The 25,293-nt window shown below is 47.9% G+C and overlaps 1 protein-coding gene across 2 annotated transcripts in view; it reads right to left on the bottom strand.

Moving 5' to 3' along the window:
• Positions 1 to 25,293, bottom strand: part of RAB11FIP3 (RAB11 family interacting protein 3) — a 107,286-nt gene that overhangs the window by 23,441 nt on the left and 58,552 nt on the right. For both annotated transcript variants that reach the window (XM_081089538.1, XM_081089537.1), the window contains exons 2-4: positions 22,543 to 22,636; positions 10,033 to 10,124; positions 1,222 to 1,433 (exon numbers count right to left, since the gene is read on the bottom strand). In XM_081089538.1, coding sequence (XP_080945664.1) covers positions 1,222 to 1,433; positions 10,033 to 10,124; positions 22,543 to 22,636 — 398 coding nt within the window. The remainder of the gene's footprint in view (positions 1 to 1,221; positions 1,434 to 10,032; positions 10,125 to 22,542; positions 22,637 to 25,293) is intronic.

Genomic DNA, 25,293 nt, shown 5'->3' on the forward strand with positions numbered 1-25,293 from the left:
AAAAATATATTTTTTAAAAACCAGGGTGGCTCTAGACAGTTTTCTCAGTGGGGAGAGTGGGTTTGATTCCAGTCAAGGGCACATACCTTGGTTGCAGCCTCAATCCGGCATGTGGGAGGCAACGTGTCTCTCATATCGATGTTTCTCTCTTTCTCTCCCCCTCCCTTCCACTCCCTCTAAAAATTAATGAAAAAATATCCCGGGTGAGGATTAACAACAAAAAAGCCAGGGTGGCCCTAGCCAGTGTTGTTCAGTGGATCGAGCATAGGTCTGCACACCGAAGGATTGTGGGTTCCATTCCAGGTCAAGGGCTCATACCTGGGTTTGATCCCTGGCCCCAGTAGGGTTGTGTTTGGGAAGCAGCCAATCGTTGTGTCTCTCTCACATCAACACATCAATGTTTCACCCTCTTTCTCTCTCTCCCTTCCTATCTCCCTTCCACACTATCAAAAATCAATGGAAAAATATCCTCGCGTGAGGATTAATAACAAAAAAAGCCAGGGCCCCTGGGAGGGAGCAGGAAGGGTCTCCTATGTGGCATGTCTGTACTATTATGACAGGTGCACTTGCATGTCATTATATAATACTTCAATTAAAGAGAAAAAATGAAAAACTCTATGAGGACCAAACAAAAAATGAAATAAAATAAGCTGAAAATAAAACTCAACCACTTCCAAGGGTGCTAAGCATGGTGGCTTCCTAAGTAGCAGAGGGCAAAACCATAAGCTGTCATTCAGGTCCACATGGGCCATGGGCACCTCTCCCACCCTCCCCCTTTCTCTCACTGGTCCTCAAATGCATTGGGGCACCAGGAGTGGTAGGGGGAAGCAGGTCTGATTAGGGATGCCATAAAGACAAGGTTCTAAGATCCTGACAGAAGACATTTACTGAATATTGTGTCTTGCCTGGTTTACAAGAATTGTGATGACAAAAATCCAAAAGACCAAGTTAATGTTTTCTCCTAGAATTTCGACTTTTGTGGCCAAAGAAGTTGTGCAGCATTTATAACCACTATAATCTGCTGTCACAGGAGGGGCATCTCCTGACAGGGAAGTCAGCTGTGACCAGGAGATGGCTCAGCCATTCTGCAGGGTCCACATTCTCTCCCACATCCTGTGATGATTCTAAACCACTCTGACACAAACCCCTATGTGAACCGAATCTGCCCATCAGACACATCTTATGCACAATATCCAGACCGTGCTGGGGTGGATTACAGACCTGCCTGGGAGCAGCAGCAGAGCACCATGGCCAGGCTCCTCCATGGCATCCAGGCACTCGGAGGGCATGGCTGAGCCGCCTGCACTATCCATGTCCCCTTCAGGCTGTAGCTCAGGATGCACCAGGGTGCTTGTGTCCTCATCGGTGAAGGTCTCACACTCGCTGTAGGTGCTCTCGGAGCCCATGTATGCGCTGTCTGTTACCTCATTGGCCTAAAAGAGAGTGCCAAGAGTCAGTCCTGGCACCTGGAAATAACAATGTCCATGTGCGGCATTCAGTGCAAAAAAACCCAACACCCAACATAACACACTGCTGCTGTGGAAGTAGAAATGACCACGTGGAGGGGGGAGCTCTCACACATGAAAAAAGTCCCTACTATATTTCTAAGCAAAAACATTAGCTTACAAAACAATTTAATATTGTTTTAAAATGAAATACAGGCAGTATGTCCAAGTACAGAAAACTGTTGGAGTAATTTTTTAAATACATTTTTATTTATTTTAGAGAGAGGAAGGGAAAGGGAGAGAAACATCGAAGTGAGAAACACTGATTGCCTTCCACATGCCCCCATACTGGGGATCAAGCCTGAAACCCAGGCATGTGTCCTTACCAGAAATGCACTGGCGGCCTTTTGGTGTATAGGACGACGCTCAAGCAACTGAGCGTATGCACACTGGCCAAGGCTGGAGTAATTTTTAGAGTTAGTTAATAATATACTTAAAAAAGATATAAAGCATCTCAATACATGGTATATCCCAGAACAATCACCCATTTTATGGCTTCCAGCATTAGAATCATTTATATCTAAGAATTAGCATTCATAGTGTAAGAATATGTCTTTTAATTTAAAAAGCCACCATGAAGCCCAGGCTTGTGTGGCTCGGCTGGGCGTTGTCCTATGCAACAGAAGGTTGCTGGTTCGATTCCAGGTTGGGGTCGTGCTCTCACATCAATGATTCTCTCTAACAATCAAGAAACTATTCTTTAAATATATATAAATATATATATACACACACACACATATCTTTTTTTATTGATTTGAGAGAGGAAGGGAGAGAGAGAGATTGAAATATCAATGATGAGAAAGAATCATCGATCAGCTGCCTCCCAAAGCCCCACACTGGGGACTGAGCCTGCAAGCTGGGCATGTGCCCCGACCTGGAATTGACCCATGACCTCCTGGTTCATAGTTTGAAGCTCAACCACTAAGTCACGCCGGCCAGGCAATAAACTATTCTTTAAAAAAAAAATGTTTTTAAAATAAAAGTCACCATGAAGCCCTGGCCAGGGTGGCTCAGTTAGCTGGGCGTCATTTGGTGCACTAAAGGGTTGCTGGTTCAATTCCCGGTCACACCCACGTTGCAGGTTCAATCCCGGATCGAGGTGCGTATGAGAGGCCACCAACAGATGTTTTCTCTCTCCTTCTCCCTAAAAAAATCAATAAAAACATATCCTCCGGTGAGGATTTAAAGAAAAGAAAAAATTCAAAAAGGTATCATGAATACCTATTATGTCTGTTCAGGCTATGGCAATGAAATTCAATTACGTGCTCTAACTTCAAAGTACTAATTAATCAAATTTTTAAGCAATTAATTATGTTCACTGGTTAAATGTATACTTTCCCACTAAACATATCTTTATTTTTACCCATGTGGACTCAGCACCTAGCACAGGTCTGGCACACAGCAGGCAGGAAGTATCTGTGGACTGTACAAATTAACTTAAAACTAAAGAACTGTGAAACGCCATTTTCAGTTTATAATCTGAGCTCTAATTAAAACATAATCGCAATGGTTAAGAAATGTAGCCAACATGTCATGCTTACAAGATCCCAAGTTTAACAATTTGCAAACAGGTAAGATTTCAGAAAGTAGCTGGGGAGAAGTGCACTTTGTACTCAGGTTCAGGTATCACGGTTGGACAGTCTGCTCAGATGTGCTGGGATAACAAAAAGTCACAGTCCTTGGCTATGTTTGGGGGCAACTAGAGCCTCACAGTGCTGCACCCCCGAGGCTCCTTGCCCCATGGAAGAGGGGCAAAGGACCATGGCCGAGCCAGTAGGAGCCTGGTGTGGCTCACGAGAGGCCCAGGTCCATCCTCAGTCTGCTGTCTACCAGCCATTTAGCACGGAATGGGGGCTCAACCACTCTGAGCCTGTCGTCTCATTTGTAAAAGGGGGGTTGTAAATGCTGATCTCAACAGGTTGCAACCATATGGGATCAAGAGAGACCACAAAGATAGGTCCCGAAACAGAAAATGAAAGACTAAGTTCATGTGTTACTGGGGGGTGGAATCCCTGCCAGCTGCTTGTAAGGCCAGGATAAAACAGGGAATGACATGAGGTGTACCTACTGAGATGTTCAGTGATGTTACTTATGTTTTTAACAGAAAACCCAATCTTCCTTGGAATCTATGGCAACTAAATTCACTTCAAAATCTGAAACCAGGAAATCACTTCAAGAGGCTCTCGTCCTACTCATCATCCCTGAGCAGGCTGGCTCTGTGCTTGTTCTGCAGGTAGCATAGGCAGAGACGAGTTACCTGAGCTGGGAAGGAGATGCCACTATGTTAGGGAGTAGCTAGAAGGGGGAACACAACCAAGAAGGCACAAATACAGTCAATTCCTGATGTCCTCCGAGGAATGGCTGCTAACTGGCTACCCAGTGGCGCTGCTCACTTGCATGGGACACTACCCAAGCAACACCCAAGGGCACTAGGAAGATCCCCACACCACACTTCTAGTGATGACGGCAAAGACCAGGCAGCCATTCAGTCTTCAGCTGAAAACTCCTACGAGAGCACTGCTCCTTACCTGCAGGACGATCCCATGGACCTCCCGCACCTCAACCTCAGTCCTTAGACTGAGGAAGCAGGCAGGGCCCACACGCCCTAATCCTCACTACACAGGGCTATTGAGGCCCCCCAGATACCCTCTGTAATAGTTTCCTGTGGAAAACAGAATTTGACTCTTAAAAAAATTATTTTTAATGTATTTTGATTGATTTTAGAGAAAGAGAAAGGAAGAGAGAGAGAAAAAACATCAATTTTTTGTTCCACTGATGAATTTGGGAGTGAGGGAGGGAGTGAGGGAGGGAGGGACATTAATTTGTTGTTTCACTTATTTACGCATTCACTGGTTGATTCTTGTATGTGCCCTGACTAGGGATTGAGCCCACTACTTTGGTGCATCAGGATGATGCTCTAACCAACAACTGAGCTGCCCAGTCAGGGCCAGACCTTGACTGTTAAGGTCAGCTTTTAAAAAGCTAACCATGCCCTGGCTGGTGTTCTCAGTGGTTAGAGCATCAGCCTGCACACTGAAGGGCCGTGGGTTCGATTCCAGGTCATGGGCATGTAACTGGGTTGCAGGTTCAATCCCCAGCCCTGACTGGGGAGCATATGGGAGGCAACCAATCGATCTCTCTCTCCCTCCCTGTCCCCCTCCGTCTTGCCCTCCCTTCCACTCTTTCTAAAAATCAATGGAAAATATATCCTCAGGTAAGGATTGAAAAAAAAAAAGGCCAACCAACCAGCCCTTCTAACAGATGCATGATGCTCTTCTCTGGGCTGCATGGACCCTCGATGGCAGCTCAGCATCTATAAGAGCAAATCAACTCAGCACCCAACATTTCTCTCCAGGAAAGAAGGTCCGGGCACTTGGGACTGTTTATTTCACCTGAAAGGAACTGCCATCATCTGTGCAGCTGAGACCGGGGCTGCAGGTGAAACCCCCTTGGAGCTTGGCCAGAATGGAAATAGTTCTCCACTGACACAGAAACAATGAGGTAGAAGCTATAAAACTCGACTGTTTCAAGCCAGGCACTTACACACTCCATTCTGGGTATCTCCCCACCTTTTAAACAGATAGAGGGCAAACACTCCCCCACCTTCACCCTCCTTTCTAAAGCAAACCCGTTCCCCTGCACCAAATGAGTCCCCCTGCACCAAATGAGTCGTACGCTGATGAAAATTGTTCACCACTTCACAAAAGGCTTTGTGTTTGAACTTACACCTTAATTTGCCCAAAATTATAAATAAATAGGATGGTGAAGGTCCTGTCCCCACAGCACAGCTATAAACATGCAGAAATCCTGGCGAGGGTATTGGTAAACAGTCTCTTATCTGGAGCTCCCTACACAGACCAAGGCCATGACAGCAGCCCAAAGGGGACAACAGACTGGTCGGCTCCATGAGCACCTAGAACAAAACCCAGGGAGGGTCAAGCAGCCAAGAGAGGGACAACTCGTTTCCCAGGTGCTGCCCCACCTGCGCAGCCCCTGAGGGTCAGTTTCTATTGGTCAAAGCTGCCTCGAATAAATGTCGGCCAGCATGTAGTTTTCCAGGGCAGCTGGGTAAACACCTACTTTTCACGAGAGGTGGAAGTCATCTTAGATCATGGCGCATGCTCACCCACAGTCTACTAGACAAAACATGAGAGCAGCTCACAGACATGCCCCATCCATTCATTATTTGCCACTAGACAGGACCTAGCTTTGCCCAGAAGCCCACAAGTCTATGCCACCAACTATAAAAATGTTTACAAATTACACATGTTAAGATGAACTCTTGTGCATCTTAGAAAACTTTACATGTTAATGGTACTTTCACCAGTTAACAATCTGCCAACAGGCAATAAGGAAGGCTGCATACAGAGCCACCAGTAAGGAACTCATGTGTGGCCAACCCTGCCTGGGGTGCCCACTGCCCAGGTTGTGGTCCCTCAGAGGAGAACGAACTGCTGGGCATGGTGTGAGCCTGTGTCCCACCACAACACAGCCTCCTCTTACCCTCAGATGCGAGCCCGCACCAGCTCCAGCTTGGAGACAGCTTCCCCATCATATCAGAAGCGAGAGGGCCTTCCGTCCAGACTCTCAACAGACAAGTTGTGCTGGGGTTTCTGCCAAACCTGTGTGTTCACCTGAAGGTACATCACTGCCAGGGAAAAAGTTTAACCTGCTCCCAGACATGCTCTGTTAAACCTGCTGTGCCAGTGGTGGGTGTGGGGGTGTGGAGGTAGGGGCAAAGTTCAGGAAGTGCCTTTGCTGGGTTCTTAACAAACAGTCATATCTCAAAACAGAATGGCTTTTGTTTTTGACTCTCTAACCTTTCAGATACAGTTTGTACAAAAGACACATTTCCCTGTTATATTTTATTAAGGCAGCTCTTTTCTCTAGCTGCTGATAGTGGGAGAGGGAGGAACAGAGGAGGTACAGCAGGGACAATTCTTATCAGTTCTGTTTGTGCCTGTTCCGTGACTTTCCCATCCCCTTCCAGAAATCCTGGCACACGAGATCACCCCATGTAGGCCTCCAGCACTCCATCCTCTACCTCACTCAGACTCTCAGATGAGGAGCTTTCCTCTCATTCCCTGAACGTCAGTGGTAACCCTAAGTCACTTCCTCACTTCGTCCCTTCTCAGACATGCCACAACAGTGACTTTCTCCTAGGAATTATGTTACAAGCGACAAGCCAAAGGGATGCTCAGGGAAATGCTGGGAGCTACGCAACCCACTGAACAGCCCTGGCAGGAAAAGGACCAGAAGCAGCAGCGCATCAGTAGTTCTCTGCACAGGGTCCCCTGACCAATACTGTCGTGTGCCCAGCCAGAAAAATCAATAAAAGGCCTGTCTCTGAAGATCTCCAGCAGAGGATCTCCAAATGTGGTATTTGGATGTAATGCACATATTTTCCACTCCTATTTTTATTGGACTTTTAACGACTATACAATGTACATTTTTTTAAAAAGAGAGCAACCTTTTTGTAAGTTTCACAGTACTAGTTTCACTCCCCTAAAAATGACATCTAAAAACCTTAAAAAGTATAAAAAGACATGGAGGAATCTTAAATGCATATTATTAAGCGAAAGAAGCCAGTCAGTAAAGACCATACACTGTAGGTCTTTATGTGACATGTGATTATGTGACATCCTGGCAAGGCGAAACCATGGGGACAAATAAAAGATCAGTGTGCTGGGTGCTAGTGGGTGGGTGGGGGAATGACTCATGGGATCACAGAGGAGTTAGGGCAGTGACACTGCTCTGTATGATACTATAACAGTGGATACAGGACATTGTGCATTTGTCAAAAACCACAGACTTACACCCTCATGTAAACTATGAACTTTAGTTAATAATAATGCATCAATATTGGTTCATCAGTTTTAACAAATGTACCCACTAAGGCAAGATGTTCATGAGGGAGAAAACTGTGTTGGTGTGTGTACAGGGGCGAGGGGGAGTGATAGGAACTCTTTGCCTATCAGCTCCATTTTCAGTAAACTTAAAACTGCTAAAACATAAAGTGTATTAATTTTAACTAACAAAAAAACTTTAAAAAAATTTCCTCCATTCTAAAAAAATTGGGATTTAAAAACCTGAGACGCATTCCTTTGGCATACTCTTTGAAATGACAGGTTCCCACCATGCCATCCAAATGCAAGAGGTGGGAGGTGGCTCACCCCCAGGATGGAGGCAACCACAGAGGCGGGAGGGCCACAGTCATGTGGGCTGAGAGGGCGATTCACCCACTCAGAGGACAAAACGGGGTCATGGTCAAACAGCACCCCTACCTGCTCTACCCAGGTTTCGGGGGAGGCAGCCCCACCGCAGTGACTCACTCTTTTGGACCAAACAAGAACTTTAAGTACAAAATGTGTTGATGCCGTTTACTATCCTGAGTAATCAAACACTATATTAGTTTCCTAGGGCTCCTGTATCAAATTACCATAGACTGGGTGCTTAAGACAATAGGAGTGTGTTCTGACAGTTCTGGAGACCAGAAGTCTGAAATCAAAGTGTCAGCAGGGTTGAGTTCTCCCTTGCTGCCCCTTCCAGCTTCTGTAGGCTCCTGGCGGTCCTTGGGCCTGTGGCTGCATCACTCCGGCCTCTGCCTCCATCTTCATATTGCCTTCTCCCCCCTGTGTCATCTCCCTTTCTCTTCTAAGGACACTCTATTCAGCATGATCTATCTGATCCTGAGGTCATTAACTCAATTACATCTGAAAAGACCCTTTCCTTTGGAGAAATAGGGTCACATTCACAGGTTCTGGGTGGAAAAATGGCAGCAGAGTAAGTGGAAGCTGCACGGACATGCTCCCAGGAACAAACTGGTATTCAACTAAAATGCAGAAAAACTTCCTGAATAATCAACGGAAAACTCGCAAGAGAGAACCCTGACCACCGAAGTGGAGACGGCAGAGAGGCGGGTGGGAGAGGCAGAGGCACAGGTTCTGGGGGATGTATCTTTGAGGGCCACCATTCAATCCACTACACGTAAAATATTTTAAAAACTGATGTAATGTCCTAGCAGAAATATGAGAGAGGAATAAAACACAAACACTGATGATAAAGCATATGCTCTTGAGACATGATTAAGGACTCAGTGCTGACGGCATAAGTAACAGGATCCTGCCATACTGCTGGGAAGGCAATTCTCCAGATGCTCCAAACAAAAAAGGAAGGCTCTCCCCTGGTCTAGCTGCATTCCTGAAAAATTCAAGATGTGTCAAACCTCACAGAACCTTCCAACTCAGGCCTTGTAAGCAGCCTCTTCAGTCACAGGAGCTGGCAGTTCATCTGAAAGCTGACACATCAGAGTCATGCACACCCGGGGTCCCCCGCCTGGCCACACTGTGCCTTGCAATCAGTACAAGTCCCATCTGGGTACTGGCCTCCACATGCCAGGACTGGGCCTGGCACTGCCCACTCACACCCAGAATGCACACAGGGGACAAAAAGTGGGTGGCTCCTGCCCTTGCGGGGGCTCAGGCTCAGCTGGTACTCTGGGACAAAGCTGTGAAGGATGAACAGGCCCAGGTGGCCTGGGGGGGGGGGGGTCTCTGCTGGCAGAAACGATAGTCAGGAAGTGAGCCTGCATTTATCTGAGGGGTCACCAATACCTGGGCAGTTCCTCACGGGAGGGGCATGAGACAGAGAAGGAAAGCAGTGGAATTCTGACGTGAGCTAATATTCAGAGGGAATTTCAGAATCTATTCTGAACAGCCCCCTCATTTCACAAAGGAGCCAAGGTTCAGAGGACTGATGTGCAGGGCTTCAGGCCCAGTGGGTCACAGCCTAACCCTGCCCCCTCACTGGTCAACAGAGGCTGAGGGGCTAGCAGTGGCCACCACAGCCTTCCCCAATAGCTCTTCAAGGACTCAGGAGTTTCCAGTGTATTAAAAAAAATTCCAGACTCAGCCACCTGGACTCTCCCAGCATTGCCCCAGCCCACCTCTCCAACTAGTGGGACACAGTGATAGTGGTCTGTCTCACAGACCTTCCCCAAATCTTGGAAAAATCACCCTCAATTACCAGCAACACCATGTAACCATAGCAACGCTGGCTTCTTCTGGGGGTAGGGGGCAGAGTAAAGCAAGGCATTAATCAAAGGTCTCTAGTAGACCCAGAAAATGGTTTGAAACGTGATAAAATAAAAACCTCAAAATGAGTCCCCTGCTCTGGCCTTGCTTGGCAGCCTGACAGAAGGTGACAATCTCACGAGAGTCCTAACTGCTCAGCCTGTCACTCTACTAACAATGAACCCAAGGGCGCCTCTTGTTAAGGTTCTCAGTTATGTAACACTCAGAGTAGACACCTATCGACTGTGTGCTGGAGCCAGGAGTCCCCCAAAGCCCACCAACCACAGTGCCCCCCACAGTGTACACAGGGCTGCAGAGTAAGTCTTTCCCTGCCCTTCCAGCCATTTCCTATATAAACAGCCAGGGAACCACTAAGTGAAGCAGGACTTAAGAGTGCACAGAGGAGTAGGCGTAACATCAAGTTCGCTCTCAGCTCTCTTGTGAAAAACACTTGCCTCAAAGGTAACAAAGTCCTCGAACTCATCAGGGCAGGCCTGCGGCTCCTCGTCCTGGGCAGGTACAATGCTGCACAGCTGGCCATCAGAATCTGCGGGAGAGAAGACCCAGACTTAGCAGGAAACCCAGACCACCCAGAGAGGGCAAGGGGGAAACGATGTGAATGGCAATGGAGCCTGGACTGGCTATGAGAAACCTGGGGGAAGAAAGGTTAGGACAGGAAACAACACTTTGTGCCGGAGTTCTCAGGCAGTGGTGTGGAGGCCAAATGGTAACTACTTCTTAAAAGAGCTGGACAACATTGTAAAAGAGAAAGAGCATGATACTAGCTCTGTGACACCGCCCACGGCTTTCAAAAGTATTAGATGCAAGAAAAAAAAAAAAGTATTAGATGCCAGATTTAATTTTTTTTAAACTGTACATGTTTGGGGAGGAGTGAGTATAATGAAATATTACCAAAATAACACCTTGTCCTCAGTGCTGGACTCACGGTCAGTTTTTATTTTCTTCTTTTTTTGCTTAACGTTATCTTCTACAATATGTTTTATTTTATAACTAGAGGCCCAATGCACGGATTCATGGACATTGAAAGGAAATTAATTAGAAGGTAGCCAGTGGGATGGGACTGGGCAAGATGGGCCAGACATGCCCTGGAGCCAACCTCCCACAGTCCTTCCCTGGCCGACCGCACCTGGGGAGGCATCCGAAGTGAGCGGGGTCCCTCCAGCAGGTGGGGTCCCTTGGCTTGGCCTGGGGGTATTGGGCTGAAACCAGAGTCCAACATCCCCTGAGGGGTCCCGGAGTGTGAGAAGGCACTCTGCAAAGTTGCTGTTGCTCGGCAACTTTGTTGAGTGTCTGCCCCTTGTGCTGAGCTCCTGTGTTGAGTGTCTGCCCCCTGGTGGTCAGTCTGTGTCATAGCTACCAGCCAGCAGGCTGGTCATTTAGGCTTTTATATATATAGACTAGAGGCCTGGTGCACAAAAATTTGTGCACTCGGGGGGGAGAGGGGGTCCCTCAGCCCGGCCTGTGCCCTCTTGCAGTCTGGGACCCCTCGGGAGATAACAACCTGCTGGCTTAGGCCTGCTCCCGGGTGGCAGAGGGCAGGCCTAATCCCTAGGTGCAGCCCCTGGTCAGGCTCAGAGCAGGGCCGACTGGGGAATTGGGGCGCCGCACCCTGTCATGCACAGAGCAGGGCGGATTGGGAGGTTGCGATGCCACCCTCAGTCACGCTCAGGGTAGGGCCGATTGGGGGGTTGGGGCACCGCCCCCTGTCACACTCAAGGCAGGGTCGATGGGGAGGTTGCGGTGCCACCCCGTCACGCACAGAGCAGGGCCAGTCAGGGGGTTGGGGCGCTGCCCCCTGTCATGCACAGAGCAGGGTCAATCAGGGGGTTGGGGAGCTCCACCCTGTCACGCACAGAGCAGGGCGGATCAGGGGGTTGGGGCGCCGCCCTCTATCACCCACAGAGCAGGGCCGATCAGGGGGTTGGGGCGCCGCCACTCTCACACTCAGGGCAGGGCCGATGGGGAGGTTATGGCTCTACCCCATCACACACAGAGCAGGCAGGGCCCGTGGGGGGCGGTTGGGGCGCCGCCACTCTCACACTCAGGGCAGGGCCGATAGGGAGGTTATGGCTCTACCCCGTCACACACAGAGCAAGGCCCGTGGGGTGGGGGGGTTGGGGCGCCGCACCCTGTCACACACAGAGACGCAGGGTGATCAGGAGGTTGGGGAGCTCCCCCCTATCAGGCACAGAGCAGGGCCCATCAGGGGTTGGGGCACCTTCCCCTGTCAGGAACAGAGCAGGACGGATAGGGAGGTTGTGGCCCCGCCCCCTGTCACACACAGAGCCACAGGGTGAACAGGGCGTTTGGGCACTGCCCCCTGTCATGCTGATCCCGGTGCCGGGAGACCTCGCGGCTCCGCTGATCCCGGTGCTGGGAGGCATATTACCCTTTTCCTATATAGAATAGAGGCCTGGTGCATGGGTGGGGGCTGGCTGGTTTGCCCTGAAGGGTGTCCAGGATCAGGGTGGGGGTCCCCACTGGGGTGCCTGGCCAGCCTGGATGAGGGGATGATGGCTGTTTGCAGCTGGTCACACACTCTTCAGGGTGGGGGTCCCCACTGGGGTGCCTGGCCAGTCTGGGTGAGGGGCTGAGGGCTGTTTTCAGGCTGGGACTTAAGCTCCCAACTGCTCCTTTTTTTCTTTTTTTTTTCTTTTTTTTTAATTCTGAGCCAGCTTTAGCTCTGAGGCTCCAGCTCTTAGGCCTCCGCTCCTGAAAGCAGGTATCTGGTTTGTTTAGGTTCTACAATCGAAACTCTGTATCAACTCCAGGTCTGAGATCCCTGCTAGCTGAAAGCTGGCTTCTGGGGTTTTGTTTAGCTTCTATTTTTGTAACTATGTTTCAAACTGCCAGCTCAGAGGCCTGCAGCGGCAGGCGGGGAACGTTGGAGTCCTCCGTCACTGAAGCAAGCAAGCCTCATGTTAGTTTCAAGCTGCCTGGCTGCCGGCCGCCATCTTGGCTGGCAGTTAATTTGCATATCGCCCTGATTAGCCAATGGGAAGGGTAGCAGTCATATGCCAATTACCATGTTTCTCTTTTATTAGATAGGAATAAGAAAAAGTTAAAAAGAAAAGCAATCTTTCATGATGGACAAGCTATAATTCTGACGTCAGCAATAGAAACATCACTTTTCAAACACAACCAATGCCCACAAAGAAAAGGTACTGGCTTCCACTGTCTCCTGATCATGTTCAGGCCTAACACTTTCCAAAGAGCGTGCAAGTTATGGAATTATGTTTCCTGATGTTGCCTCACTACAGTATACTGTCATATCGTAATAAATATTTATTTGGTTTTTATCCTCAGTCCTGACGTAGAGCTCCTAAATCTCTGGGAAATTCCTTGTGATGGGATGGAAAGAGTATCCGTTGTTATTCATTAAGAAGCCCCTTTCTGCCTTACCTGGGTTTAAACTAATGAGGTGACTCTTGGAGGACGGGGGTTGGTTAGGGAACCGAACTTGTGATTAGAGGGCTACAACTTTCAGTTCCAACCCGTCTTCTCAAAATGAGGGGGTTCAGAGAGCTGGGTTAGTGAACACATCATATGGGGAAAATAGCTCATCCCAAACTCCACAGGGACAGAAGCCCCTACATTGTGGACCCTCCAAACCCACCCTATATACCTCTTCAACTGGCTGTTCATTGTAACCTTTATAATAAACTGGTTACAGAACTAAAGTGTTTCCCTGGGTTCTATGAGCCATTATAGCACGTTATCAAACCTGAGGAAGGAGTTGTGTCAAACAGAAGTGTGGGTAACCTGGGCACCTGTGGGGTCTGCGCTAACTCTGGGCAGCTGACGTCAGAACGAATTAAATTGTAGGCCACCTGGGTGGGGTCTGCAGAGAAAACCACACATTGGATGTCAAAGTGTGAGCAGAAAACAGATCACAACAGTACCTATTTAAAATGTATCAGTTACTTATTCAATATATCTCACATAATCTAACATAACATCAGTCACTTATTTAAAAAGTGGAGTAGAGTCTTTAAAAGAGCTGGACAACATTGTAAAAGAGAAAGAGCATGATACTAGCTCTGTGACACCGCCCACGGCTTTCAAAAGTATTAGATGCAAGAAAAAAAAAAAAGTATTAGATGCCAGATTTAATTTTTTTTAAACTGTACATGTTTGGGGAGGAGTGAGTATAATGAAATATTACCAAAATAACACCTTGTCCTCAGTGCTGGACTCACGGTCAGTTTTTATTTTCTTCTTTTTTTGCTTAACGTTATCTTCTACAATATGTTTTATTTTATAACTAGAGGCCCAATGCACGGATTCATGGACATTGAAAGGAAATTAATTAGAAGGTAGCCAGTGGGATGGGACTGGGCAAGATGGGCCAGACATGCCCTGGAGCCAACCTCCCACAGTCCTTCCCTGGCCGACCGCACCTGGGGAGGCATCCGAAGTGAGCGGGGTCCCTCCAGCAGGTGGGGTCCCTTGGCTTGGCCTGGGGGTATTGGGCTGAAACCAGAGTCCAACATCCCCTGAGGGGTCCCGGAGTGTGAGAAGGCACTCTGCAAAGTTGCTGTTGCTCGGCAACTTTGTTGAGTGTCTGCCCCTTGTGCTGAGCTCCTGTGTTGAGTGTCTGCCCCCTGGTGGTCAGTCTGTGTCATAGCTACCAGCCAGCAGGCTGGTCATTTAGGCTTTTATATATATAGACTAGAGGCCTGGTGCACAAAAATTTGTGCACTCGGGGGGGAGAGGGGGTCCCTCAGCCCGGCCTGTGCCCTCTTGCAGTCTGGGACCCCTCGGGAGATAACAACCTGCTGGCTTAGGCCTGCTCCCGGGTGGCAGAGGGCAGGCCTAATCCCTAGGTGCAGCCCCTGGTCAGGCTCAGAGCAGGGCCGACTGGGGAATTGGGGCGCCGCACCCTGTCATGCACAGAGCAGGGCGGATTGGGAGGTTGCGATGCCACCCTCAGTCACGCTCAGGGTAGGGCCGATTGGGGGGTTGGGGCACCGCCCCCTGTCACACTCAAGGCAGGGTCGATGGGGAGGTTGCGGTGCCACCCCGTCACGCACAGAGCAGGGCCAGTCAGGGGGTTGGGGCGCTGCCCCCTGTCATGCACAGAGCAGGGTCAATCAGGGGGTTGGGGAGCTCCACCCTGTCACGCACAGAGCAGGGCGGATCAGGGGGTTGGGGCGCCGCCCTCTATCACCCACAGAGCAGGGCCGATCAGGGGGTTGGGGCGCCGCCACTCTCACACTCAGGGCAGGGCCGATGGGGAGGTTATGGCTCTACCCCATCACACACAGAGCAGGCAGGGCCCGTGGGGGGCGGTTGGGGCGCCGCCACTCTCACACTCAGGGCAGGGCCGATAGGGAGGTTATGGCTCTACCCCGTCACACACAGAGCAAGGCCCGTGGGGTGGGGGGGTTGGGGCGCCGCACCCTGTCACACACAGAGACGCAGGGTGATCAGGAGGTTGGGGAGCTCCCCCCTATCAGGCACAGAGCAGGGCCCATCAGGGGTTGGGGCACCTTCCCCTGTCAGGAACAGAGCAGGACGGATAGGGAGGTTGTGGCCCCGCCCCCTGTCACACACAGAGCCACAGGGTGAACAGGGCGTTTGGGCACTGCCCCCTGTCATGCTGATCCCGGTGCCGGGAGACCTCGCGGCTCCGCTGATCCCGGTGCTGGGAGGCATATTACCCTTTTCCTATATAGAATAGAGGCCTGGTGCATGGGTGGGGGCTGGCTGGTTTGCCCTGAAGGGTGTCCAGGATCAGGGTGGGGGTCCCCACTGGGGTGCCTGGCCAGCCTGGATGAGGGGATGATGGCTGTTTGCAGCTGGTCACACACTCTTCAGGGTGGGGGTCCCCACTGGGGTGCCTGGCCAGTCTGGGTGAGGGGCTGAGGGCTGTTTTCAGGCTGGGACTTAAGCTCCCAACTGCTCCTTTTTTTCTTTTTTTTTTCTTTTTTTTTAATTCTGAGCCAGCTTTAGCTCTGAGGCTCCAGCTCTTAGGCCTCCGCTCCTGAAAGCAGGTATCTGGTTTGTTTAGGTTCTACAATCGAAACTCTGTATCAACTCCAGGTCTGAGATCCCTGCTAGCTGAAAGCTGGCTTCTGGGGTTTTGTTTAGCTTCTATTTTTGTAACTATGTTTCAAACTGCCAGCTCAGAGGCCTGCAGCGGCAGGCGGGGAACGTTGGAGTCCTCCGTCACTGAAGCAAGCAAGCCTCATGTTAGTTTCAAGCTGCCTGGCTGCCGGCCGCCATCTTGGCTGGCAGTTAATTTGCATATCGCCCTGATTAGCCAATGGGAAGGGTAGCAGTCATATGCCAATTACCATGTTTCTCTTTTATTAGATAGGAATAAGAAAAAGTTAAAAAGAAAAGCAATCTTTCATGATGGACAAGCTATAATTCTGACGTCAGCAATAGAAACATCACTTTTCAAACACAACCAATGCCCACAAAGAAAAGGTACTGGCTTCCACTGTCTCCTGATCATGTTCAGGCCTAACACTTTCCAAAGAGCGTGCAAGTTATGGAATTATGTTTCCTGATGTTGCCTCACTACAGTATACTGTCATATCGTAATAAATATTTATTTGGTTTTTATCCTCAGTCCTGACGTAGAGCTCCTAAATCTCTGGGAAATTCCTTGTGATGGGATGGAAAGAGTATCCGTTGTTATTCATTAAGAAGCCCCTTTCTGCCTTACCTGGGTTTAAACTAATGAGGTGACTCTTGGAGGACGGGGGTTGGTTAGGGAACCGAACTTGTGATTAGAGGGCTACAACTTTCAGTTCCAACCCGTCTTCTCAAAATGAGGGGGTTCAGAGAGCTGGGTTAGTGAACACATCATATGGGGAAAATAGCTCATCCCAAACTCCACAGGGACAGAAGCCCCTACATTGTGGACCCTCCAAACCCACCCTATATACCTCTTCAACTGGCTGTTCATTGTAACCTTTATAATAAACTGGTTACAGAACTAAAGTGTTTCCCTGGGTTCTATGAGCCATTATAGCACGTTATCAAACCTGAGGAAGGAGTTGTGTCAAACAGAAGTGTGGGTAACCTGGGCACCTGTGGGGTCTGCGCTAACTCTGGGCAGCTGACGTCAGAACGAATTAAATTGTAGGCCACCTGGGTGGGGTCTGCAGAGAAAACCACACATTGGATGTCAAAGTGTGAGCAGAAAACAGATCACAACAGTACCTATTTAAAATGTATCAGTTACTTATTCAATATATCTCACATAATCTAACATAACATCAGTCACTTATTTAAAAAGTGGAGTAGAGTCTTTGAAGGTCAAATGGAAGAGCAAACCTCCCTGGACGCTCCTGGGGAGAGTACTCTGAAACGGTCATCACCAGCTTCCTTGGCTAGAGAACATTCTTCTTTGGCAACTGGACCATGTGGGGAAAATGCTGCCCTCCACATCCCCAGCCAGGTTCTGAAGGGCCAGTGGTGTGAAGTCACTGACAGCCAGTATAAGTGGGAAGGGAGAATGAATGTTGAAGGACCCTCACCACAGAGCAATAGCTAGACACGTGGCTATTCCGTCCAGTTCCTAAAGAGCTCTCTCAATTTAAACAATGATGCTTTTCCTCAATAATTATGAAAATTCAAGCATTTATGCATTTAGTAATTATGAGATGTCTTTGCCAATTCCATACTGCTTTGCAGTAGTAATTAAGGCCCTTAAACCAAAATCCCTTATGTGGCTGCTGTTTTGTATTGTTTTCCCTGGGAGTGTGACTAAATATCTGAGGGCTCAGGCTATGGCGGAGTGAGAGCCTCAGAGCACGCAGGCTGACAGCCTTGGAGTCCCCTGCACTGGAGGGTTGGGTCTTTGGTGCATGTGAACTACAGCAAACTACATGTGCCCTTTTTTTTATATATATTTTTATTGATTTGAGAGAGGAAGGGAGAGGGAGAATAGAAACATCAATGATGAGAGAGAATCATTGATTGGCTGCCTCCAGCACATCCCCTACTGGGGATCAAGCCCACAACCTGGGCATGTGCCCTTGACCGGAGTCAAACCCAGGACCCTTCAATCCGCAGGCTGATGCTCTATCCACTGAGCCAAACCAGCCAGGGCTATATATGCTCTTTGTGAAGGGGGAGAGGATTGCTGTGGACAGAAGTTTTTGGTTTCTGTGACAGGAAGTAAAGGAGGACCATTATCCCAGTGGTCACACATCTATAATAATAAAAGGGTAATATGCTAATTAGACCGGACATCCTTCTGGGCGTCATTTCAGACAAAGCCAGGGCCAGAGAGAAGAGCCCGGGTCTCGGGTGCCTGCCAGTGACTGGAAGGAAGCTTGGGTCCCAGGTGCTGGAGGGAAGCCGGTGCCAGCAGCCAGGGGAAGGAAGGCCTACTCTTGCATGAATTTTTGTGCATTGGGCCTCAGTATTTTATAAAAGGCCAGACTGTTTGGGGCCTATTTTCCCCCTCTTAAATGTTAACAGTCTTGCTTGCACTTCCAAAAATTGAAACACAGAATTTCAAACTCTTAAAACTTAGCGAATCATTTCAGACATGTAGACATGTGCTCAGATTCCAGTGGTGGGCATATGATTTAGGAGTCTTGCCCGACATGGTGAAGAGAAAGACGTGAACATAGCTGATGTTTTTCTATTCTTGATGGGAACTAAATAGGACTCTTCTTTCAGTTTTCTTCTACAAAAACTAAAGCAATTTTCAATTAAGTAGAAATTTTTAATGTGCATTTACCTTATTCTTTCAGAGTCAATTTGGGGGGGGGGGGGGGCGGAGATGAGCCAGAGCAATGGCCTATTTGTAATAATTCCCTCTCTATCTCATTCTATTCCTGAAATAAGGCCTGTGGTTATGACAGTAACAATCTCCTTGCGCTTTCCATGCAAACTGGGTCAATATATCGTGTCACTTGCTATGCTGCTCCTGGATACAGAATAAAAGTCTGTCAGACAAGACAGGCTGTGAGCAGCGATGATGGCACACTGGAGGGAAGACTCAAAGTGCGCGTAATCATGCTTTCCACTCTTCCAAATGCTATGAAATAACATTTCACAATCATCTTTGACTTGCTTTGATCCTAATTTTATTTTCACTCTCCCTTCCTAACAAAAGTTAAATGATAAAGAAGTCAAATTACAAAAAAAATTTGCAAATTACCAAAAAAGTAAAGCCAAGCCCACAGCTCTGAGCAAGACCGGCAGTATATCCGATGCACAGGGTTGGGTGTTGCTCACGCACACGCAGCTGCAGTCACCTGGAGGCCCTGCCACTCATGTCCACTCCAAGACATAGACCTGCTCTGCTGGTGTTGAGCCAAAGGGCCTCTCAACAGCCCTTCCAAAGGGAGCCTGGGGTGGAATTGAATTGTGAGGCCTCTTGACAAGAAGGTCAAGTCCTCCCACAGAGCCCACAGCCCAGTCATGCCCCCACCTTCTGATCCTGGTTACCCAAACCAGCCACAGTGACCTCCCTTCAGCTCCCAAATGTGCAGGGCACACTCCCCTCATGTCCCCGACCTGGACCCTGCCACCCCTTGCAGACTTTCTCAGGGAGAATTCCATGGACCACCTCTACCATCACCCTCCTCCTGAGCTCCTGTTAGCTCTCATAGCTCTACGGCCTCAACGTGTATGGGCTGTCCTCCACAAGAATGCCGGCTCTCAGGGCAGGGGACTCTACTTCCCAGAGTCTGGAACAATCCAGCTCAACAGTGTCCACACCCACAGTCCTTCCAGGTCTAAGCTGTGCCCTCCCTTAGCTACTGCCCCTCCATCCAGCCTGATTCAAGCTCTCATCACTAAAACCTCCCTTCAGCCCACCCACTCAAGGACCCTGTCCCATCTGCTGGCAGGCCAACCCTATCCAAAGCCTCCGACCTTTCTGCCTCCTCAACCACACACCCCAGCAGCAGACTGTCCCTCATATTCCAGAGTCCACTACCTCACTTTAGAAGCAGAGGTCTGTTCTACACAAGCTAAACTCAGGGTTGGGAGGACAGTACCTACAATGCACCTCCCAATATAGTTTCGTGTTGAGACCAAGCCCCAAGCCTCGCCTTCTGGGGATGCTTCTATTCCAGAATGTTCTTGCCATTGGAAAAACACGGCACCATTTCCTGAAGATATTCATAACTCCAGGACTGACTGGGGGGGGGGGGTGTCTTATTTTTAATTAAATCAAAGTGGAAATATTACCAACAAGAACAGAGACTTGCAAAAACAGAGACTCAAGCAATCCCAGCGGGGTTCAAAGGTGTGTGGGCTAGACAGAGGCAGGCCTTTCCCTAGGTGAACTGACTTTGTGGGGCTTGGAACAGCAGGAGGCTGCTCCCCAATACAGAAGAAGGCAGCTGCAGTTAGCCAGCTGCCTGGGGAATGGGGACAGAGCAGGTGGAACAGGACATGTCAGCCAGGAGAGGTTAAAATGGGAGCGCAGGCTGGAGACCTCTGGATGTGTGTGACAGAAGAGCCCTGGCCAGCTCCGCTCAGGCAGAGACACAGAAATCCTACCTCGTGCTTCTCTCTGCCAGCCCCTGGGAAGGACAGAGAGTGCCTCAGCTTCAGTGGGAGTATCCCAGGCAAAGGCAAGGAAGAGGGCGGAGGGGTGGGGTGCGCAGGCAGAGGTCCTATCTCAGCGGATCAGGGTGATGGTTAACCATTAAGGAAAGATCAGGACTCAAGGAGACAGGCCATTCTCAGGTGACCATTTCTCTCACTAGATTGATAAATATCTACACATGCCTTAAGTCCCTGAACTTCAAGACACATGCAACCCACGAGATAACTAAGAGAGTCAGCAGCCAGCAACCCGTTCTGTCCGACATAATCAGCCCCTGCAGAGACAGCTCCTGGCTCTCAGTGGGCAGGTCAACGGCCCGAGAGTCTTATTACAGCGACTGGTTGTGCCTGCCTGGATCAAGCTTTCCGGGAGCATATGACCCCTCCCTCCCAGGAACTCCTGCAGCGGAGCCTACTCCATTTCGCACTAACCGTGGCCCGAAAGAACAGAGAGCAGCCACCAGCCTGGATTCTGACTAGAGAGAGCCTCAGAGTTTGACCACACAGATGGCCCAGGCTCCACCTCTCACTGACCACTGCCCATACCCATGAGCCAGCTGCCACTGCTGCTCCCAGCCTTGCCACTTGAGAGGAATCTGGGCTCCTCAACTACCTGAGTCCGGGGACGCCCAGTCTCAACCCTCGGCTGGAAGGGCAGAGACTACAAGGGGCGTGTCCAAGGCCCAGAGCTCCTCCGGGCCCTTTGATTTGTGCCTCAGGGAACACACTGATGCCACCATCCCTGTGCTAAGGTTGTGCAAGTCAGCCCCCACCCGCACCTGCACACTGACAGCAGCACCTCCCCTGCTGCTCCCTCCCTCGTTTCGTGCTCTGTGTGCACCAGGTCCCTGGCTGCCTGTTCACCATGGTCTCCGGGCTGTGCTGGTGTTCAGATCTGTGTGGACTACCTAGGTGAAAGAAGTAACACACGGGGCTCCAAACACAGAACGCTACCCAAAACCATCTGGGATTTGGTGTTTTAGGAAACCCAGGCCCTATGTGACACTGTCGGGCAATAATTTTCGGGATGTAACAGAGAAGACAGGTGAGACTCTATCAACAACTGCTAATAAGACCTCGGGTTCAAAGGTACCCCCCCTTGACTGGACCACCATGATGACCATGGGCTCTGCCGAGTCTCTTTATGCCCCTCTTCCTCTGACAAGGTGCAAGGAGGAGGGAGACAGCCTGTGACTGGTGACTTCCCAACACTGCACTCCTGACACCACCGGGCCCAAGATGGGGAATGAGAAGGAAAGGTCTACTCAGAGCTTCAGAGTTTCATTTGAAGAGGAAAGTGCTTGGACAACTGGTAAGAGAGTAAAATGGTACAACTACTTGGGAGAACATCTGGCAATTTTACACGAAACTGAATTCACATGCACATGACTAGCCACCCCACTGTCCCGTACAGGCCCCCAACACATGAAAACATGTATCTACATAGACCTGCCCACCAATTTCACTAGAAGCTTTATATATAACCCCCAACTGGAACCATCTAGCCCCAAACAAGTATCCACCCATGAGGTATAAGCACATGATGGAGCACTACTCCATAACAGAAAAACAGACTCCTGACACAACACAATGAATCTCAAAAACATCACACACGGGGAGCAGCCAGATAAAAGAGCAGATATGGATGATCATATTTACATGAAGTCCATGAAAGGCAAAACTAATCCATGGTGACAAAAATCAGCAAAGAAGGTACCAATAAGAGGGAGGAGATTACTAGAAGGCCATGAGGGAACTGCCTGTGGTGATGTTAGTAACTCTTGGCAGTGATTTGCATTACCAGACACAAGAACTTGTCAAAATTCACAGAATGGCACACTTAAGGTTTCACTGTAGGTAAATTTTACTCTAAAAAGACTGCAGACAACTATTGAACTCTGGGTAATGACTGATAGCATGCTGAAAAGTTTAGGCTGAAGTGTATGGAAGTATACTGATTTGTAATGCGTCCCATTAGAAAAAAGAGAAAATAGATAGGAAGGTGGATGGATAAAGCAGATATGGTAAAATGTTGCCTGCAGAATACAGATAAGAGATATACATATGAGTGTTCACTGTGTAAGTCTTTTAATATTTTTGTGTGTGTCAGTTTCCATTAAAAACTCTTTGGGGAAAGTGGCAGTAGTTTTCTAACATTATGGATAAGTAGTTGAGTCAATCAATTTTGGAAGATAGGGTATGTGAAGAGCAAATAACAAAAAAGGAGAGAGAGCATCCTTAAACCTGGGGCATTTTAGGGACTTCAAAGGGAAGACATTAAGCTCAGCAAAAGGAGTCTGAGGCGTAATGGTCATTAATAAGGGGTGGCTGAGCAAGAGGGAAGGCCAGAGGTAGAGTTGAGGAAGGGGTGAGGCGATGGAAGCACAGGGGTGGGGGGAGGCGGGGTTACTGACCTCCATTTCTGATCGCCGTGATCCCTTGGTAGAAGTCTTCAAAACTGATCACGCCGAGCCCACTGGGATCCAAGTATTTTGTTAAGTCCTTCACCTGCAATTGCCAAGTAAAAATATGTTACCCAAGCCTTTACAAAATTGGAAGGGGTATATCATGCACTTGACCTTTCACCATATTTAGAGAAGCAGCCTACTTATAAGGTGCCATGTTGAAAATAAGAGCCACTGGTTCCTCTGATCCCAAGGCCACCGACAGCTCCAGACAGAAAACAGGCGGTATCCTAAGAAGGTGCCAATGACACCTGGGACAATGAGTCAGGAATAAGATCCTGCTTTCAAAAGTCAAGAGCCATGCTTCTTGAGTAAAAAGATAATCCAGTGTTAACATTTTAGTATTATTCTAGCCATTGTCTAGATTACTACACATAGTAAAGACCCACCCATCCTTTCCAACAGCTGTGCAGAGTTCTTAGGAAAGACAACGTAGGCAAGTAGATCTAAAAATCATAAATAGTAAGTCAATAATTCACACATGGGTGTTATAGAAAATGAAACTCTTTGAAAAAAGACATTTGTATATCCAAGTATAAATGGATTTCATCAAAATTTTAAAGTTTTGCACCTCAAAAGATATCATTAGTAAAACTAAAAGATAAGACACAGACTGGGAGAACATATTTATAAATCATATATCTGATAAAGGACTTGTATCTAAAATGTATAAAGAAATCTCACAGTACAACAAAAAGACAAAAAAACACAATTTTTAAAAAAATAGGTAAAAATTTTAAACAGTTGCCCTGGCCTCATCCCATGCACCAGAATATCATGGTTCGATTCCCAGTCAGGGCATATGCCTAGATTGTGGGTTCAGTCCCTGGTTGGGGTGCATATGGAAGGCAATTGATCAATGTTTCTCTCTCACAATGACGTTTCTCTTTCTCCCCCCTCCCTTCCTCTCTCTCTCTCAAAAAAAAAACTTTAAACAGTTATTTCATCAAAGATATACAAATGGCTTATAAGCACATGAAAAGATGCTCAAGATCATGAGTCCTCAGGGAAATGCAAATGAAAACCACAGGCTTTCACTCACTAGAACAGCTGTAATCAAAAGTATTGACAATAACAAGGATTGGTGAAGTTGTCGAAAAATTGGAACCTCATTTGCTAGGAAGAATGTAAAATGGTCTGGCTAATTTTGAAGATCATTTGGCAGTTTCTTGAAAAGATAAACATAAGCTTAGTATACAACATAGCAATTCTACCCATAGGTATCTACCCAAGAGAAAAAAATAGGGGGAAAAAGATGTATATGCAAATATTCATAGCAAGCAGCATTATTCACAATAGCAAAATAGCAAAAGCAATTCAATGTCCATCAACTGAGGAATGGATAAACAAGATGTGATCTATCCAAAAGACTATTATTCAGCCATTAAAAGGAATAAAATCCTGATACATACTACATCATGAATGAACCTCAAAAACATTTTGCTAAGTAAAAAGCCAGACACAAAAGATCACAAATGATATTCTTTCATTTAAAGGAAATTTTCAGAAAAGATAAATATATAGAGATATAAAGCATATTAGTGGTTGCCTGGAAATTGTGGGGTGGAAGTGGGATGATTGCTAACAGCATGAGAACTCTTTTTGGCATGTGGGAATGTTGTAAAACTAGGCTATGATGATGACTGCATAACTTTATAAATTTACTAAGATTCATTGATTTGCACATTTACAGTGGGTAAATTTTATGGCACCTATATTATACTTAAACAAGCTCTTAAAAACAAATGAACAGTCCGGCCGCCTTGGCTCAGTGGTTAAGCCTCGACCTATGATCCAGGAGGACATGGTTCGATTCCTGGTCAGGGCACATGCCCAGGTTGTGGGCTCGATCCCCAGTGTGGGGAGGGCAGGAAGCAGCTGATCAGTGATTCTCTCTCATCATTGATGTTTCTATCTCTCCGTCTCCCTCGCTGAAATTAAAAAATATATTTTTAAAAAATTATATTTAAGAAAACGTCCCTAAAAAAATTAACTACATATTGAAAGACTACGTGGGGTACCTAAGAAAATCAACTCCCAATCCCAGAAGACCTACTCTAACACTTAATCTGATAAATTTTTTGGACTTTGAAGGAAAAAAAACACCTTTGAATAGCTATGTGAAAATCAAATGATTTTATAAAAGAAAATTAGATTATCATTAAACTTTTCCACAGCAACACAGGAATATTCTAATTCCATTATTCCAAGTGTTGTTGAGGACTGGGATCCTCCACATCACCATGAGGTATCTATCACACACAATGTTTTAAAAATGAAACAATAAAACCCTTCTAATTGTGTGCAATTAACGGTGAGCACCTGTAGCACCTAGGTTGTGATATTTAAATTCAATTTCCATTGAAAGGAATCAGGACACTTGGAGAAATGCCAGGAGATGTGCAAGTTAAGCCTGGAATATCTTGTCACACCTGAAAGCAAAGCCTTTACTAGGTCACATCAAAGAACTCGGGAGCCAACCTAAACAGGATTTTATTTTTAAAATGTATTTTATTGATTTTTTACAGAGAGGAAGGGAGAGGGATAGAGAGTTAGAAACATCAATGAGAGAGAAACATCGATCGGCTGCCTCCTGCACACCTCCCCACTGGGGATGTGACCGCAACCAAGGTACATGCCCTTGACCGGAATCGAACCTGGGACCCTTGAGTCCGCAGGCCGATGCTCTATCCACTGAGC

The sequence above is a fragment of the Myotis nattereri genome, assembly GCF_964212035.1.
Source record: "Myotis nattereri genome assembly, chromosome: 4".
NCBI classification, from domain to species: domain Eukaryota; kingdom Metazoa; phylum Chordata; class Mammalia; order Chiroptera; family Vespertilionidae; genus Myotis; species Myotis nattereri.